Below are 20,016 nucleotides of genomic sequence, written 5' to 3' on the forward strand. Positions count from 1 at the left end.
CTAGAACACTTAGCCACTGAACCAAATAAATTAACATGACATGTTTCAATAATTTAAAAACAAGAATTTTGGGAAATTCAACTCTCCACTCCTTAAAAAAATTTCGACCTTGAAATTTACCTAACTCAAATAGATATGGGTATTGTTACCTAATCGAGTCTTCAAGTTCCCAAGTGGCTTCCTCAGTACCATGATTTCGCCATAGAACCTTAACCAATGAATATCTTTTCTTCACAGAACTTTTACCTCACAATCTAAAGTCTGAACCAACTCATCCTCAAAAGTCAAATCCAACCTCACCTCAATCTCTTTATTAGGCACACTATTAGATGGGTCAAACTGATACCATTTTAACATAGAGACGTGAAAAGTATCATGTATGCAATCTAGCTCCACAGGTAACTCCAACTGATAGGTGACCAACCCCACTCATCTCAAAATTTGATAAGGCCCAATGAACCTAAGGCTCAATTTGCCCTTACATCCAAATCTAAGGACTTTCTTCCATAGAGATACCTTAAGGATAACTTGATCTCCCACATCAAACTCAGTATCTTTCCTCTTAAGATCTGCATAAGACTTTTGTCTGTCAGAAGCTGCCTTAAGTTGATCCTGAATCAGTCTAACTTTTTTTTTAGTCTCAGTAACCATATCCGGACCCACAATCCTCTTTTTACCCAACTCATTCCAACAAAATGGAATGCGACATTTACGACCATATAGAGCATCGTATGGAGCCATTTGACTATTGGGTTGAAAGCTATTATTATAAGAAAATTCAGCCAGTGGTAGAAACTCATCCTAACTACCTTAAAAATCAATAATGCAACTTTGTAACATATCCTCCAATACATGAATCACCCTTTCGGACTGTCTATCAGTCTGTGGATGGAATACAGTACTAAAGTCCAACCGAGTACCCAAAGCCTCATGAAGATTCTTCCAAAACCAATATGTAAATTAAGGGTTTTGATCTAAAATAATTGATACAAGAAACCCTCAAAGTCTCACTATCTCGAAGATGTATAACTTCACTAACTTCTATAAAGAATAATCGGTTTGAACCTAAAGAAAGTGAGCAGGCTTGGTCAATCGATCCATGATGACCTAAATAGAATCCTTCTTAGTGGGTGTCATGGGCAACCCACTACCGAATTCCATGGTTACCTGTTCCCATTTCCACTGCAGAATCTTAACGAGTTGAAGCAAGCTAAAAGGAAGTTGGTACTCACGCTTAACCTGCAGACACATCAGACATCGAGACACATAATCGATCACTTCTCATTTTAAATCGAGCCACCAAAATAACTCCCAGAGATCACGATACATTTTGTTACCACTGACACATATTGCATAAGGCCTACTATGAGCTTTTCGTAGAATAATCTGCCTCAAATCCACATCACTCAACACACAAATCTGACATCGGAAACACAAAATACCCTCACTGTTAAACTCGAAAACCAAAGTCTTACCCTTTTCAATCTACTGAACCCGACTAACCAATGACTCATCCAAAAGTTGTTTATCCTGAATCTTATCAACCCAAGTCTGCTTAACCTGCAACTCAACCAATAATCCACCACCCTCAAACAGACTTAGGTGAACTAACATCACCCTTAACTCTTGCATCGATCTTCGACTAAGAGCATCAACCACCACATTGGCCTTACCAGGATGATACTCTACAGCGCAATCGTAGTCTTTAAGCAACTCAATCCATCTACGTTGCTTAAAGTTCAACTCTTTCTAAGTGAGGAGGTACTTGAGGCTTTTGTGATCAGTGTAGATGATACACCTCTCACCATACATGTAATGCCTCTATAGTTTTAATGCGAAGACAACCACAGCTAAATCAAGATCATGCATCAAATAATTGCCTTAATGTGGCTTAAACTGTTTAGATGCGTAAGCCACCACCTTACCCTGTTGTATCAAAACACAACCCAAATAGATGTGATATGCATCACATACATTATGAACTCTCTCTCAGATTAAGATAGTATCAAAACAGGTGCCTAAGTCAAAATTAACTTAAGCTTTTCAAAATTTGAATGTTTCTCATTAGTCCATGAGTGCCTTGCGTGGCACAACACAGGTCGACGTCCTTCCCAAGTAATTCGGGGTTATTTTCATCCCTGCAATCAAACTTATATGAAGACCTAGGACATGCCAAAGACCAAAGTTAGGTTGTCAACACCTCTATAAATAAGACATTAGGGGTATGTAACGAAGTCGTCCTAGATGCCTTAAAAAACCGTAATAGTTAAGAAGTAGATTTATATTAATTTTCTTTTGAATCTTCATAACTCTTTTATTTTCCTATTGAAATCAATTTTGATTCAAGAGTTTATCTATTTAGTTAAAATATTTCAGTTTATTTTCTTTTGCATTTGATTTAATTCTTTATTCCAATCAAGAGATTTACTACTCCTTTCCTCATTCGATATTTAATCCACGATTATTCAAATCTCTTTTCTTTCCCTAGTTGGTCATGTCTTCACATGATTCATGCAATCGAAGTTGTGATTATGAATATCATGAGTGGTTAAATCCTTTAGGGGAGATTTACTAGTGGATGAGGATGTGATTAACGGAGGGTTTAGGGTTTCTTGAGAGGCATTAGTTGGTATGAATTATGTGTGCTTAAACTACTAGGATTAACAACCGTAGGAAGTTATCTTAAGCTAGACGAGGTCGAAAGATAAGTCAAGCCAAGTAAATCGTAATTTATCCTTGTTGAGAAAGTAAGGTAGGGAGATAAGTGAGTATCAACCAATCAATTAGTTAATTAGAGGTCTGAAGGTAATAATTGGTTAGTCGGTAGCTAATCCACCCTAAAATCCTAATTCGAAGTTAGTTACAAATCCTAAAGCGAGTTAATATTCCTGATTTTTTTATTAATTTAGTTCATTTTTTTTATTTTTCTTATTTATTTAATTTCGTTATTTATTTATTTTTATCACATCAACTTATTTTATGGTTTATCATAATATATGAATTAATTAGTACTATTTATACTTATTATCGTAAAAAGCATTTTTATAATTTATTCTATCCTACCTTGGGTACGATCCTCGAAATACTTTCAAAGTATTTTATTGTACTAAACTATATTACAATTTCACTCATGCACTTGCAGACACTGCTGTTTTCAATTCCTATATTTTTTGTGTTATATTTTTATTATAAACGACTAAACGGTCAATAATAATTTATTAAATTCACTTAGTAAGGGCTCATGGATCTATTCTTTTTCACTTCTTTCACTTTTACTATTTCACATTTCACTTAGGTGATTTACCAACACGTATTCAAGCAATTATACACATTTATACAATTATTTTAACTTTCTCAACAAGGATTTATAACCATCACTTGACAATACCACTAATAACACTTTATAAAACCATCATGTCACTCAACTATAAATATTGTACATGCAACACCCTATACCTGACCCGGTTGTTGGATTCGATCTACGGGATGTCACATATATTTCCAGAACAACTATGATAAATTATATACATAATGCTACCATTTATACATGCAAATATGTATAATAGACATTTATAATATGTTACATAATCATTTCTGAGTCTTATAAGAGCTTACAAAAGCTCTTTTACTAATCTGAGATTAAATTTGGATCAAATTTTAAAATTTGTAAAATATCGAGTAGAAGTTGCGGCTTTTGGGGTTCCTCGTTGCAATACAACTTATTAACGATTTCTTGTCACGATAATAAAGGTTTGACATTGTGATGTGACCGTTTATTTCAAAAAGAGGACATTCGGTACCTATTCAAATCACCTAAACACATAATCAATTCTTGCATTTAGACATTTAATAAAAAATGGCACATTCATAGGCTTAATGCTAACCATTAAACAACAGTTATACATATACATTACACAAAATGTCATTCAATACTTTGATACCCATGAAAATTCTTCGTTTTTAACCATTTGAGCATTTGACACCAATTCATTTCATTTAACATAACATAACACATTCATATTAAGTTCATTTCATTTTCAACCATCTCAAAACATGTCATTTACAATACCGTTTGACCATATCAAGTTAACCATTTCCAATTAAATATCAACTTATCCATATACGATATACAAAACTGGCTCGAATATAGGTGCATGTCATATATTAAAACGAAAGGGACTATACAAACATTGCTAAGTTGAGGATCGCTAGCTGATGTTTAATCATGTCTTGAGACTTTAAGATTTACTTAAACCTGTGCACCAAATAAACAAATCGTATGTTGAGCGATAAAGCTCAATGGTACTTCCATGATTCAAGTCAATTAAACATTTATAACATCATATATATAAAATTTTTTATGAACATCTATTAATAACCAAAACTTTTATCATTCATGTATTAAAATCGGGATTATACACAATTTCAATTAACCAAATTCATAAACTTTCATCATTACAATCAAAGTAAAAAACACATACCATATCATCTACTAAACATTAATACATTCAATTCCAATTCAAATTTAAACATTTATATATACCATAATTCCATTTCTGAATTGAATTCATTGATTCACCAAGTGTAACATCCTAATTTTGGGCCTAGTCGGAACAGTGGTTTCGGGACCACAAACCTGATGAGGAAAAAAATTATTTTATTATATTTTTATGGTCTAAAATTTCACAAAATGATTTTTTGAAAATTTCGTTCGAAAATTTCGACGTTTGGGCACTCAATTTAGTCAAAAGAACTAAATTGTAAAAAGTGCAAAAGTTGTGTTCTACATGTTAGAGGTGTCCAATTGTTATGAAATTTTAAATTGGAGGTCCTTATATGGTAATTAGACAATTGGTAAAGTTTTTAGACAAAAATTGATATGGTTAGGCATGTTTCCAAAGTTTTTCATTAAGGGCATTTTGGTTATTTAGTTATTAAAATGAATTAAAAACAAAATTAAAAGCCAATTTTTGTCCATCTTCAACCCCATGGACGAATTTCACAAGGGGAAACCATGGCTAGGGTTTTTCAAGCTTCCAAACTCTATTGTAAGTCTGTTCTAGCCCTGTTTTTAATGTTTTTTACGTTTTCGGAGTCCCGGTAACTTGATTTAGCTTATTCTAGCAATAGTTTAACCTAGGGTTCATATTTGGAAAAATAATAATAGGTGAAATGTGTTTATTTTTATGTTTTATGGTAGAATATGAAGCTTGAAATTATGTTAAATAACTTTTTCTAAGTGATTTTAAGTGAAAACGAGTAAAACGACATAATCGGTAAAAATACCTAATGTTCATAAGTAAGTGTTAGAGTGGGAATTTGATGTTGCCATAGAAGGGAAAAATGTTTAGCATGTCATAAAACATAAGAATAATGGATTAAGTTTAATTTCCGAGATTTGGGAAAAAAGTGTAAATATGCAAAAGTTTAGGGGCAAAAATGTAATTTTGTCAAAGTTCGAGTTAAGGACTGTTTTGATGAATGTGAGTATTAAATAAGATAAATTTTCTATTATAGATCAAGAAGAACAAAATTCGGAGTTAGACCGCGGAAAGAAAAAGGTTGAGGACTAAAGTGTTAGATTTGATCATATTTTGTACCGAGGTAAGTTTACAGTAAATAAGTGCAATATTTTGATAATTATTATTAATGCTGTTATTTTCAGCAATTATGTATTTATTTCATGGAAATATCTAATGTTAACTCAAGTATGAGATGACAGAGAATTAGTGTTAAAAGGTCCCGTTGAAACATGATGAATGTATTGGATACAAATGTCATGACATTTGGGTAAAGAGATCCCATGTAAGACCATGTCTGGGACATGACATTGGCATCATTGAGATTATGAGAGGTCACATGTAAGACCATGTCTAGGACATGGCGTTGGCACCAAGATGAGAGGTCACCCGTAAGACCATGTCTGGGACATGTCATGGGCACCTATATGAGAACTCTCATGTAAGACCCTATCTGGGATATGACATTGGTAGTTCAAGAAACATCCCATGTAAGACTATGTCTGGGACATAGCTTTGGCATGTTATATTCAGACAGGAGACCGAGTATCCTTAGTATTCCAAGTGATTCAACGGGCTAATAAATAGACGATGTTACATGAAAGTTCAGGTAAAAGCCTAATAGACAAGTTCAGGTGAGTTAATAAGATTAAGAGTATCTTAGTTATCAGTTGAGAAAAGAAATTTCAGCAATGAAGGAGTAAGTTAAGCAAGCAAGAAAGTAAACGAGTAAGAGAGTAAGTAAAGAAGAAAGTAAAGATCTTAACGCTTAATAAAAATTTATGAATATAATTGTTTATGATAAATGTTGTTATTTATTTACTTGTAAACTTACTAAGGTTTATGCTTATTTCTTTTATTTCTTTTTCTTTCATATAGTATTATCAAGTATAGTCGGGATCTTGAAGGCGTCAGAGAGCGTTCACACTATCAACCACCACAACTCGGTATTTTAAGACGATAAATGTTTTGAGCTATGACATGTATAGGGACTTGGTCATTTCGGTTGTATATTCTTAAGATATGACCAAAAGATGATATGTAAATATTTTATGATGAATAGTTATTAAAATGGCTAAGTATGTAGGTGTTTCTTGTTATAAATGTCTAGGTGATAAATTATGCATAGAAATTATGAAAAAGTAAAAATTGGTAGTGAATCAGTTTTGAGACAACCGTAGTGACATGATTTTGAAAAATCACCAAGGATAGTAGAAAATGAATTAGAGGGTGGATGAGATATAGAATTAAATATTATTTAGTCTATTCTCATATAAAAATAACGGTGTAGACAAAGGAATTATGTATTCTGAGATATTTTCATTTTAGTTAGACAAGGTCAAAGTGATTTTTAGAATCCCCTGTTCTGACTTTGGAAAATCATTAAAATTGTACAAAAATATTTATAAGTTGTAATTTATATTTATAGATTCCTTATTGAGTCTATTTTCTGTAGAAACAAGTGAGAACACCATATGAAGTCTGTATAACAAGATAATTGAATTTTAGTGACGAGAGGTCAGGACAGTTGATCAGTGAAATAGGGGAGAATTTAACTAATAAACTGTACTAATTGGCTGAACCAAAAATTCTAAAAAATTTATGGTAAAAATATATTTGAGTCTAGTTTTAGGGAAAATTTACAGATCTAAATTTCAAGGTTTTTAGCTCATGTTATAATTTATTTAGTGACTACTGTGCAGGTGGACAACCTTATTATGAACAGTGAAATAACTTTTAAAAGTGAAGTTTTATGCCCTGAACTTTTAAGTTAAGTCAAGTAATGCCTCATGCTCGACTCTGGCAACGGTCTTGGGTAAGGGGTGTTACACCAAGTTTCCATATCGGCCCTTTGGGCTCAAATAATCGTTTCACATGGTCTTTCACATGCTATCGATATTCATATATTGCCAATATGCATCTGTAGTATCATTACTTATTATCAAATAAATATTAGCATGATTTAAGCAATTTACATTTTATATTCCCTATTAACATGACTTGGATTCGAACGGATATACGGATTCTAACCAACACACCAAATTAGCATCCAATGCATCATTAAAACGTCAGAAGTATAGAAATTACGCCCAATACTCATCGGTATAACCAACAAAAAAGTTATGCCTATCACTTATCGGAACGTTTGAAGGAATATACACCCAATGCTCATCGATATATAGTCAAAGTAACCCATACTCAATCTATCCCATGGCATGCCAACTATATCTAAATCTGCTTGAACAATTAATAGTGTGCCAATAATCCAATTTTCATTATATCATCCAGTTTATATATAATTTCACATTCAACTTCATAATCTTATTTCAGTTCATCATCAAAACACAATTATCTGATATCATGTAACATATTTCAATCCATTTTCATATCATATATCATATCTCAAATAACTCATGCTACTTTCTATTTTATTCAATCCCGTTCACTACCTCGATATTCAATATCAATCACAGAAAATAAATTCTTTTAACTCACCTCGATAATCAATCATGCAATTTAACATGAATATGCAAATAATTAGCTTGGTCTCAAATCATAGTAATACAAATCAAATTCCCTCGTCACTCATCGACAACTCTCGCTTTTCCTTTCATTCTCGATGACCTGATGTCATCTTTAGCAACTTCCTTGAGTATCGTAGTAATACACTTTTTGTACTTTGTGAATAGTTACTTTTCTCTCAGGATTTGCAACACAATTCTCAAACGAGTATCGTGCGCTTCCTCAGTTAGCGAATACACCGAAATATCATCAATGAACACTACCACACATCTATCCAAGTATTTATGAAATACTCGATTCATCAGGTCCATGAAAGTAACATGTGTGTTTGTTAACCCTAAGGGCATCACCAAAAACTCATTGTGCCTATACCTCATTTTGATTGTTATCTTCAACACATTAGACTCTTTCACTTTGTGTTGGTAGTGACTAGATAGCAAATCGATCTTGAAAACACAGTAGCACCTCGCAACTAGTCAAACAAATCATTGATTCTTGGTCAATGATACTTGTTTTTGACATTATATTTATTGAACTGCCTATAGTCGATACACATCCTTATGCTATCATCCTTTTTCTTCACAAACAGCACTGGTGAATCCTAAGGTGATATGCTTGGTCGAATGAAGTCTTGATCGAGCAACTCCTGAAGTTGTATTTTAAGCTCTCTAATCTCCTTGGGTGCCATGCGATATGGTGTAATAGACACTGGTGAACTACCAGGGTATAGCTCGATGGTGAACTCCACTTTGAGGTCTATGGGTAATCTAGGTAGCTCATTAGGAAACACGCCAGGAAAGTCTTTCACAGTTCGCATCTCACAAACCCCTTTTGCCACATCTTGCGAACCCATCAGACAAGCGAGATAAGCTTCCCAGCCTTTACCCAACATCTTTTATGCTTTCAACACTGAGACCATATTGGACATAAACTAAGTTTGCTCACCAACCAAAATAACTTACTTGCCTTCACTGCTTCGCAAGGTAACTCTTTTCAGCTCAAAGTCGATCTTGGCCTTATGTTCAATCAACCAATCCATTCCCAAAATCACGTTGAACCCATAAAATGGTAACTCCATCAACTTCACATAAAAAACTTGACCTTAAAACTTCATGGACACTTACAATATACTTTATTGACTAACACACAGTCCCCAAACAAACTAGTGATAGTCACACCCTTATCTATGGTTTCTACTGGAATTCCCAACTTACAAGCTAGCTTTTTTAAAACATATGAGTGTGTGGAACCAGAGTCAATCAATGAGAACAATGAAATAGTTCGTAAAGTAAAAGTACCTATAATAACATCAATGGCACCTTACTCATGGGGTTCCCTTACAGTATAGACTCGTGCGAGGCCTCCTAACACCTCTTGGGTCACAACAGTGTGAGCTAACGTTCGCTGCCGAACTGCTATTGTTTCACCTCCTCTACCTGTTCCTCGTCCGCGAACACCTATTCACACTTAACTAGAGGTCGCTGTCTAAGCTTGCGAACCCTCCCAAATTTTTGGACAGTCTTTTTATCAAGTGATCCTTAGAACCAGACTTTGAAAAAGCTCCAGTCATCTTATGACATTCCCCAAGATGTCTTCGCTCACAATGCTCACAAAAGGCCAACTCACAGACCTATATGAACCCTACTTTGCATCCTAGGTGTTGCTCCTCTATCGCAGACGTTCTTACCTGAGGCTTCACTTAACACTCTTACCAGAATTTTGTGAGTCGCGATCCCTCTTGGACACTAACCCAGACGCTTGCTTCCTAGCTCTAGTTTTAGTTCGCAATGCCTTCATCTCTTCAAAAGCTTTAGCTTTTGTCCACCAGATCATTAAATTTCACAGTATCATAAGTTACCAGGTATAGTTGGATATCATGATGTAGACAAAATGAAACCTTTGAAAATGATCCTTACCTTACGAAACCATATCTGCTACATTTAGGCTTAGTCGCACAAATCCTACCTCGTACTCAATCATAGACAATTCACCTTGTACCAAATTGATAAACTCACGCTTGCAAGCTTCCAAATATTGCTCACTCATGAACTTTTTGTTGGAAGTTTCTAGAAAAAACTCCTATGTCAATTGGTTCTCAGCAGTCTCTTACTCACGGTATTCCACCAATGATAGGCTTCACCTACAAGTAAGGACATAGTGCATCCCAACTTCTCATCCTTAAAAAATGCCATCTGCTCAAGGATTTTCTCAACACCTTAATGCCAATACTCAACTTTTGTAGGTCTGAATCCTCTAACACCACTGAATTCCCTACCACCTAGAGCTCGCAGAAGCTTTAGTGGCAGCCCTGATTTATAGGTGCAATGTTGGCACTAGAAACTCACTGAAAAGCCCCAGTCATGGCTTGCACTAGGGTCTCCATGCCTTATTCCAAAATATTTGCTCTTTGAGGTCGGTCTTGCGTAGCCAAAGTCTAGTCACCTTCAAAGGGGTTGCCAGCTCCATTCGCACAATTTGCATTCACTCTACGATGAGGCATTCTTACTTACTCTAAATGTACAGGAGATACTGAATAAGGTAAGACTTCAAACACACATAACTGGTATCCACAACATAGTATACATACAAGCGGACACGGTTCACACTTGACAAACTTACATGTGAACACAGTTTGCCAAAACACAACAAAATTACTAAGGTAACGAACAACAAAGGGAGGATCTAAGGCGTAATCCTACAAAAGATACTGCTAAGCCAAGGCGATATTGTTCCCAATCCTACCCCAATAAAGAAGCACACAAGCATACATAAGATGTCTAATACACACAAATTTGGCGAACTTACCTTATCAACTTCTGGTGAACACACCTCGTCATCTTGGCGAAGTTACCTGTCGAATGTTCAACCCGATGAACCTACTTGGCTAGCTTACTAACCTGAAAAAACTTTGCTCTTGTACCAACCAATGTAATACCTCAAATCCTACCGAGTAAGTTCAACCCAAATCCGGCGTGCCACATTAGCCATCAAAGTGACTCTCCATTAATTCCCAACCTAACTTCCAATACGTCATAGATTCACAACATGGAAGTTGTGCTGAGTTTCACACATTGCAGTGAAATGACATAACATCATGCATAAAACATGTGACCTTATAAAAAAAATAGAGGAAGTGTTTGCATGTCAATCTACAACATCTTAAGGGTTCACAAACATCACTCAATCATAAGTTTGCATAGCAACATTCAATGTGAGTTTGCATCACACATAAAGTATGAGTTCGCACATCAACCTAAGTTCACATATAGTATTATAAATTCGCATCCTAACGTTCATTATAGGTTCACTAAATAAACAGACTTCACAACAAAAGGAATTGTACATGCATAGGTTATCATAATATAATAGAGTTTGCATAAACACATGGGTTTGCTTTTTCCTGGGTTCACTAAGTAGTAAGGTTATCACTATCAAGGGTATGCATGTAATTTTTTGGAGTCGCAAACATCTAAGGATCGTAAAAAATAGTACCTAAAATCTGACTCGTATATTTTTGTAAAAGTTAAGGTAATACAACGTAGTACTTATGCATAAAAAACATCAACTTTATTCATAATAAAAAGATAATTAAATATTTTAGGACATGTTTCAAAAAACAAAAATAAACTTAAACTTTAAAGAAATTATTTCAAGAATCAAAATATAACAAGTCTAAAACCCCATCGCCTATTTTCCCAGGCTAGCCAATATCTATTCAAGGATGAGCTTTGCCAAACCATCCGCGACCTACTTACCTGCGATGTAAGAGAAGAGTGGATGAATTCATTGAGAATTAGTGAATAATCAAGAATCGATAAGGTATGCTTAAAATAAAGATTTTAAAGCAAAAAGAAGATTTAGTTTGAAAATCATGTCAGAAGTTGGGTTCACCGTAAAGATGCAAGACCCAAATCATTGTTTGTTTGCTTATCTGAAAAACATATAAGTTTGTAAAAACAATTTCAATTGTGCGTGTAGAAAAATCATACTTGAAAACTTAGTTCATAAATAAAGCTTGTATAACATGAAACACGCATACTTGTCTTATCAGAATGGTTGAGAAATATAAGATATATTCTCGCACTTAACACACTTATCAAAATTTGTTGGATATGCGGATTTCCTTATAACGCCACAGCATGACTTAAAAAGTCTTTATAACCTATCTTATAGGTGTAGCGCGAATCTATGCTGTCACGCCCCATATTTTATTTATTTCATTGTGTTAGTTTATGACACAAGGAATTAAATGGCCTAGTGGTTAAGTGAGTGAATTATTTTCAAAATGTCCCATGTTCAAGCCCCTACACTCTCACATTTTTATTTAATTTTTGACAATTCTAAGTGGGTCAAACCCCCTTAGCCGTCCACCTCACTTGCCTTGTGGGAAAAGATTCCTTTCGTTTTCTGTCTAGCAAAATTACCTTACATAGCCCCCTTTTCACTCCCATGATCCACTTTTGGTGCCTTTGTCCCCCTATTTCCTTTTTCCTCCCTTACAATACCTTGGTCAGCCATGTACCTAGACACATTTTTCTTTTTCTTTTTCTTTTTTCTCATCTTTTCTCTCCTCTTCTTTCTTTAGTTGCCCCTCTTCCTTGCTCATCCTTTTTCTCCTATTTTTTTTTGTTTTTACTACCCCTTCTCTTTATTTCTCCTCTATTCCACCACATCTAAAAGCCACCTCACCATTGCCGTTATTGTCGCTGTCACACTACCATCGCCATCAACCACACCCAAATTCTCTAATTCTTCTTATTTTCTCTTCCTTTTCTCGTAACTAATTTCTCTAATCCTTAAATTCTAATATTTTGTTCATAAAAAGGAGTATTTCACATCCTATTTCTAATTCTTTTTTTTTGTATATTATGTTATTTTTTGTCTAGTTGTGAATCCTCCTATTTATTAAACTCTCTGTGGGAAATTGTTGAGCCTTTATTCCTTCGATATTATGCAAGTTTTGATGATTCTTTGTCTACAATATTTTTTTTGCTTATTTATATATATTCGATAAGGACAATATTAACCATTTGGTTTATTGGATATTATGAAATGTTATTCGAAAATCTCGGATTCGTACCCCCACTTTTGGAAGTGTGCGATTGTACAATCGATTATATAAGTATTTCACCAAATCATAAATTGAGGGTTATTCATTAAAATAACTTGTTCTAATATGGTATGAATTGTTTATACGTAAGGATTCTAGATTTGATCTCTTCCTTTAGAAGTTGGGAATAGAGTCGTTGTTATCGGATTTGCGAAATCAAGTGTGGGGATTTTTCTTGATAAAATATATGATATTGTTTCTATTCGAGATAAATATATATATGAAAGGATTAAATAATTATTTAATAAAATTTTTAAAAAGTGAAAATGGGTGAGTACACTAAGTATTCATATAGATTGATAAAATCCGATAAAAATGAGGATTCCAAGTAAGTAATTCCAAAACTTCAGATCTATGATGTTTGTATGTGATTATGTGATTTTTCTAGTAAACGTGATATTGTATGTTTTCCTAATACTCATGATATGTGATGTATGGCGATATTGGTTATGCATGTATTATAAACATGACATTGATTTATTGATATTCTGATTCGCATGTTGAGCATGCTATTATTCTGATTCTGATTCACTTGTTAAGCTTGTCATTGTTCTAATTCTGATTCGCATATTAAACATGCCATTGTGATAAATCGTAATAAGATTTGATTCGCATGTAAAGCATGCCTACTGAAATTATGTTCTGTATGCCATATCACATGCATAGGGTTGGGATAATGTTGTACGGAGAAAGATTCTGACAGTTTAATAATCCACAATTTTTGGTGGCTTGACCACAATATTCTATATCTAGTAGTATATCTACATTATTTGGTGGCTCGACCACAATATTTTTTTCTGGCAACTCGACTACAACATCTGGTGGCTTTTCCACATTATTGGTGTGTTATTGGATGTACAAGTTCTAGGGAACTCATTATGGTGTGTAGCGGAGATGGGTAGGAACTCATTTTCTAAAAAATCTGCATTGTTTCTGTAATAGCCCAATTTTAGGCTTAGTCGGAACAGTGGTTTCGGGACCACAAATCTGACGAGGAAAAATTTATTTTTTATTATATTTTTATGGTCTACAATTTCACGAAATAATTTTGTGAAAATTTCGTTCAAAAATTTCGACGTTTGGGCACTCAATTTAGCCAAAAGGACTAAATTGTAAAAAGTACAAAAGTTGAGTTCTACATGTTAGAAATGTCCAATTGTTATGAAATTTTAAATTGGAGGTCCTTAAATGTCAATTAAACCATTTGTTAAATTGTGGACAAAAATGGACATGAGATAAGTGAAAGAGGAAATTTTTAAGTTAGGGGCATTTTGGTAATTTGGTAATTAAAATGTATTAAAAAGACAAAATAGGCCAAAAATCATCATCTCCAACCTCATGGCCGAAATTAGTAAGGGGGAAGCCATGGTTATGGTTTCTAGCTTCCAAGCTTGATAGTAAGTCCGTTCTAACCCCGTTTTTAATGTTCTTTTCATTTTTGGAGTCCCGGTAACTTGATTTAGCTTATTGTAAGAATAATTTAACCTAGGGTTTATATTTGAAAAATACCCATAGGTGAAATGTGTTATTTTGATGTTTTATGGAAGAATATGAAGCTAGAAATTATGTTAAACAACTTTTGCTAAGTTTGATGTTTAGCATGTCATAAAACATAAGAATAAGAGATGAAGTTTATTTTCCGAACTTTGAGGCAAAAGTGTAAATATGCAAAAGTTTAGAGTCAAAATCGTAATTTTGCCAAAGTTCGAGTCAATGACTGTTTTGATGAATGTGAGTGTTAAATAAGTTAAATGTGTTATTATAAGTCCAGAAAAACAAAGAATTGACTTTGATTAGTGAAAAAGAAAAGTGAGAAAAAGTGAGAAAAAAATGAGAAATTCCAGTTGAACATTCGGAATAAAAAGGGATACGAATGAAGTGACAGAAATGATCACATGTGTGGCACGGACTGTGTGTAGACCATTATGTGAAAGTGAAAGTGATGGTCACGTGTGTAGTAGTATGTGCAGGCTACTACGTGTACCAGAATGATAGGTCGCATGTGTAGTACTATGTGCAGGCTACTATGCGTACCGAATAGCTTCGATCACGTGTGTAGTACTATGTGCAGGCTACTTCGTGTATCGGATAGTGATGGTCACATGTGTAGTATTATGTGTAGGCTACTATGTGAACCAGTATCATTAATTATAAGGTGGTTGCTATGTGCTGATCCCACCGGATATCATTGATTAGAAAGGATGGTTGCTGTATGCTAAATCCACCGTGTATCTGTTATTATTCCGAAGTGCTCATCGGGAAATTGACTAAGTGAAAGTACATGATATCATGTAACGATTAAGTGTAATTGAATAATGAATATATGTGTGGAATTTAATTGAATATTGACTTGAAAATGGAAAAGAGAATTTTGAATTGAATAGTGAATGAAAGTGAAAAAGTGAAATTATGAAAAAGTAGAATTAACAACAAAATAGTTTTGGACAGTAACAGTTGTGTAACTTTTAAAAATCACCAAAAATGGTGGAAATTTAATTATAGAGTGAATAAGATATGAAATAAAATCTTAATGAGTCTATTTTACATAAAAGAAATAGAACAAGCAAAAGAGTTATATATTTTGAGATATTTGAATTTTAATGAGACATGGTTGGATTGATTTTGGAATCCCCTGTTCTTATTTTGGAAAATCAGTAAAAATTGTAAAACTATAATTATGAGTTATAATTTATATTACTAGAATCCTTAATGAGTCTATTTTCAAGATAAACAAACGGGAACACCATTTGAATTCTGTACAGTGAGATAATTCATTTTTAGTGAGGGTGGTGAGAACTGTCAAACTGCATAACAGGGTAAAATTTAAAGAATAAACTGTACTATTTGGCTAAACCAAAAATTCTGAAAATTTTATGGTAAGAATATATATGAGTCTAGTTTTAAGGAAAATTAACAGTTTTTAATTTGGAGTTTTGTAGCTCCAGATAAAAATAATTTAGTGATCCTGACTCGGATAGATAGCTTTGAAGATACATATGAGTGAATAATGAAACTATAGAAAATGTTATTTCTAAGAGTGTTAAGTACACTAATGATGTGGAATGGAGAGGAGGAGGATGAAAATTAAATATATGTGAATGATTTGTGTATAATTGGTTATATGATCGATTATAATCGATAAACGTGGAACTAGAAATAATGTTTACATTTGTATATTATTGATCATGGTTTAAGCTCTTATGGGAAAATAAAGTTTCATAGTATGTATGTATGGTATATTTGGTATATGATTTGGTATGAAGTAAGGCCATGAATGGTATATGGAGTAACCCATGTTGGTAAGTTATGTGTAAATAATAACAATATTTTTATATAAATTGTGAATTATATTTGATATGTTATTGTTTTGTGTGATATTCGTAGGAAATGGATGTGGAAAGGAAATGAAATACTAAATTCACACTTGAAGAGTAAAATGACGAAAAAGAGGATGATGAGTTGATTCAATGTTGTTATTTAAGCTTAAATGATGTTTGCATTGCAATACTAAGAATTTTATAAATGTGTTAATGAATGGTAAAATCGATAAACGTTGAGTTAAATGGTGAATACGTATTAGTATTGAACTTAATGATATTGAATTGTACGTGAATTAAACGGAAATTTCTAATGATTTTTTTGAATTAAAAGAATAATTGTGGTAATGAAATGTATATTTGGATTGATAAATTGATTTGAATTGTGAACATGAAAAATTGTGAATTAAATGAAATGGAAATGAAGCATTGAATTACATGAGTAAGTATCGGGTCTCGTAGGCCCTATTTGTTATAATTATAGTATTTTGAGTTATAATGTGAAGATTTATAAAAGCATGTTAATAATTTGGAAAACCTTAATTTGAATGAAATTTTGTAACTCGGTTTAATACGTATGCAAATGTATGTGTTCTAGTAATGCCTCGTACCCTATTCCGGCGTCGAATATGGGTAAGGGGTGTTACAGTTTCTGAAAAAGTGTTGAATTGATATCGTCATTATACATTCTGATAAATGTGATTCTATGGTTGTATATTTATCTATATATGTGATATGTTAAATTGATGATGTTTTGTATTAATTTCTGTTGATATGATTTGTAACCACACTAGACTTTAAAAAGCTCACCCCTTTAGGTTTCTGATTTTTCAGATAATAATAGATGCTAGGATGGGTTCAACTGACGGAGATGCACTAAAAAATTATCAAAAAAGCTATTATATTTTGATACTTGATATTTTGGGATTTGTTTTTATGTCTATGGACTATGGCTTGGGACTTTCTTTTGGATTTTGGTTTTTGGATTGTTTCACTTGATTTGAATTTTTTTTAAACTATCAACGAAGACAATTTACGAAATTGATAAGCAAAACTGGACTTTTCATAATAATGTCAAACTCAACTCAATGATTGTATTTTCAAACTCAATACTTCATTTTCAAAACTCAACACTACCTACTCATTAAACTGAAAATTTACTCACATGTTTTCAAAATGACGAATGTCTTATGTTATTTTTTCACTGCGACATTTACTTGAAATATGATGTTTTCTGTAAACCAAAAATACTTGAGTTTTTCTAAAGATAAACAATTTCAACAATACTTAGCTTTCTTTAAAGCAAATCAAAATGACGTTTTAAATAGATGTCAATTATTAAGAGAATATAGTTAAATGATTTTTTGTGCCAACAACATGGCGAATGTGATCTTCAAGATTTTCCCATAACGTTTAGGCTGAGTTTATAGCACTCTCCTATACACCAACATGTCTCAGTGAATAGAGCGTAGCTCAACATTCCCATATCTCTCCACATGTCCCAGAGCCTGAACGCCCAAAACACAAAGTACAAGTCTGCAAGGAAAGGGTGTTTAGTAAACTGTTATGAAGGGGAAGGATCCTACTGGACAATCCTGTAGAGTACAAGTCTGCAAGGAAAGGGTGTTTAGTAAACAACCAAATGTCAGATAGGGGAATGTAAGAGAAGTGGTTAGAATTAGGTCTTCCTTAAGAAAGAGTCTATACAAGGGCTAAGTCGAAAGAAGATAGTTACTAGTGTAATAAGGAAATCATAAGTTTGGTTCAGCGTAGAATGAATGGCTCAGGGTAAGGACTAACCATTGGGGCGACGACAATTGCAAGTGCGCCAGTAGAAGTTGATAGACTGAATGATTAGTGTGTGTAAAGATATCGTTCCCATGAAGACTAAAAGTACTAGTAGTTACTGTCTTTCTATTATTTAACTGAATAATTCAAATAATTTATTGAAAAGTAAAATTAACTAAGTTAATTAACTAATAAACACGACAAAGAACAAATCAGGAAAATACAAGATTAACAACCAAGAAATGAAACAATGCCCAGGAAAGAATTCACCTAGATTTCATTTGTCACTATCAATCTAAATTACGCAATTTATTTACTTAGTATCTTGATTCGTAGAAATCCTTAAATTATGCTAATATCTCTTTCAAGAGCAAAAACAACTAACTTTAGGTTGATTAATTGAAATTTCTTTCTAATTAAAACCTTATTATCGCATTAACTCGATCTATGGATTCCCCTATTGGATTTGACTCTAATCTGGTAAATTAATGTCTTCCTATTTCTAGAATTGCATGCAACTCCACTCAATTACGCAAGACCTATTCTTAAATAGGGTCTATTCCTCCTCTAATTTAAGCACATCAAACATGAATAAATAATCTAGAAATATCAAACCAAGAATTAAGTACACATAATTGAGAACAAGTGTAACACCCCTAACTCGTTTCCATCACCGGATTAGGGTTACAGAGTATTACAGTATAATTCAAAACATTTCAATTCATGTTGAAATAATTACACAAATTGTCTAATATCATTCAATAACTCCTTTAAATCAAGTAGAAAATACATTTATGGACCTTAAATCGAGCCTACAGGGCCCTAAATATAATTTGGAAATAATTAGGGGTCATTTTGAAAAAAATGGAAAATTTTGAAAAATTAGAAAACAAAGGTCACACGGTCGTATGGCCAGGCCATGTGACAGAGCCCAGATCGTATGGCTCAAAAATATGGCCGTGTGGCTACTACACACGCTCGTGTGACTTATTCACACACCCGTGTATGCTGACCGTGTAATATAAGGTCACACGGCCGTGTAACTAATTGTGACTGTGTAGCTCAGGGTCACACGGCCGTGTCACCAGGCCATGTAATTCTCTGTGCCAGTGTGGACCAACCTATAGTGAAACAATTAAGACACATGGTCGTGTGATAGCTCAAGTCCCAGGCCATGTGATCCAAAATGTGCCTTTAAACTCAAGTTTACCATATTTAACCTACTTGAACAACAAACAAACCAATTAGCATCAATTATAGCAACTCAAAACATGATTAAACAAGCTCAAAACATGTCAAAACATCTATCCTAAATGCCTAACCAATGTGTCCTCATTGACACCACAATTTAATTAATCAACCAAGTTACATTTCATAGATTTCATGATCACACAAAAACACATAATAAGTTTACTACTTATACTCAACATTCAAGTCAATTTCACCGTAGAATAACCATTCACTAATAGTATATAACAATAAAACCATATCACATACTCATGAACACCTATAAACCCATCATCAAAAGTATATATAATTGAACTAAGAATCCATCCATGACAAACCTCATTTACATGTAACAACCCCAAAAGTAACAAGTAACCCAACTATTTATATATCACCTATTACATGCCATATAACAGTAAGTAAAGTACTTAAAAGCTACCAAAATATAACTAGATAGTGTGATTTTCCTCGAGTTGATCTGATCACTCGATTTCCACAAAACATAATTTACAAGGAAATAAAATAAATAACA

General features: G+C 33.4%; 1 protein-coding gene across 1 annotated transcript; it reads right to left on the reverse strand.

Annotated features, from left to right (window-relative positions):
- Window positions 1–8,643: 8,643 nt before the first annotated feature.
- On the reverse strand, window positions 8,644–9,120 carry LOC107900087 (uncharacterized). Its single transcript, XM_016825796.1, has 2 exons — window positions 9,009–9,120; window positions 8,644–8,921 (listed from the first exon to the last, which is right to left on the reverse strand). Exons 1-2 carry the CDS (start codon window positions 9,118–9,120, stop codon window positions 8,644–8,646), a joined length of 390 nt encoding a protein of 129 aa, XP_016681285.1.
- Between the last annotated feature and the right edge of the window lie 10,896 nt (window positions 9,121–20,016).

The sequence above is a fragment of the Gossypium hirsutum genome, chromosome D06, assembly GCF_007990345.1.
Source record: "Gossypium hirsutum isolate 1008001.06 chromosome D06, Gossypium_hirsutum_v2.1, whole genome shotgun sequence".
NCBI classification, from domain to species: domain Eukaryota; kingdom Viridiplantae; phylum Streptophyta; class Magnoliopsida; order Malvales; family Malvaceae; genus Gossypium; species Gossypium hirsutum.

What these genes read in the sequence shown, in the direction of transcription:
- LOC107900087 (XM_016825796.1), bottom strand. Translation starts at nt 9,120, where the DNA reads ATGGAGTTACCATTTTATGGGTTCAACGTGATTTTGGGAATGGATTGG. An exon ending in TACCTTGCGAAGCAGTGAAG is followed by an intron (nt 8,922 to 9,008) that starts GCAAGTAAGTTA and finishes TGTTGGGTAAAG; the next exon opens with GCTGGGAAGCTTATCTCGCT.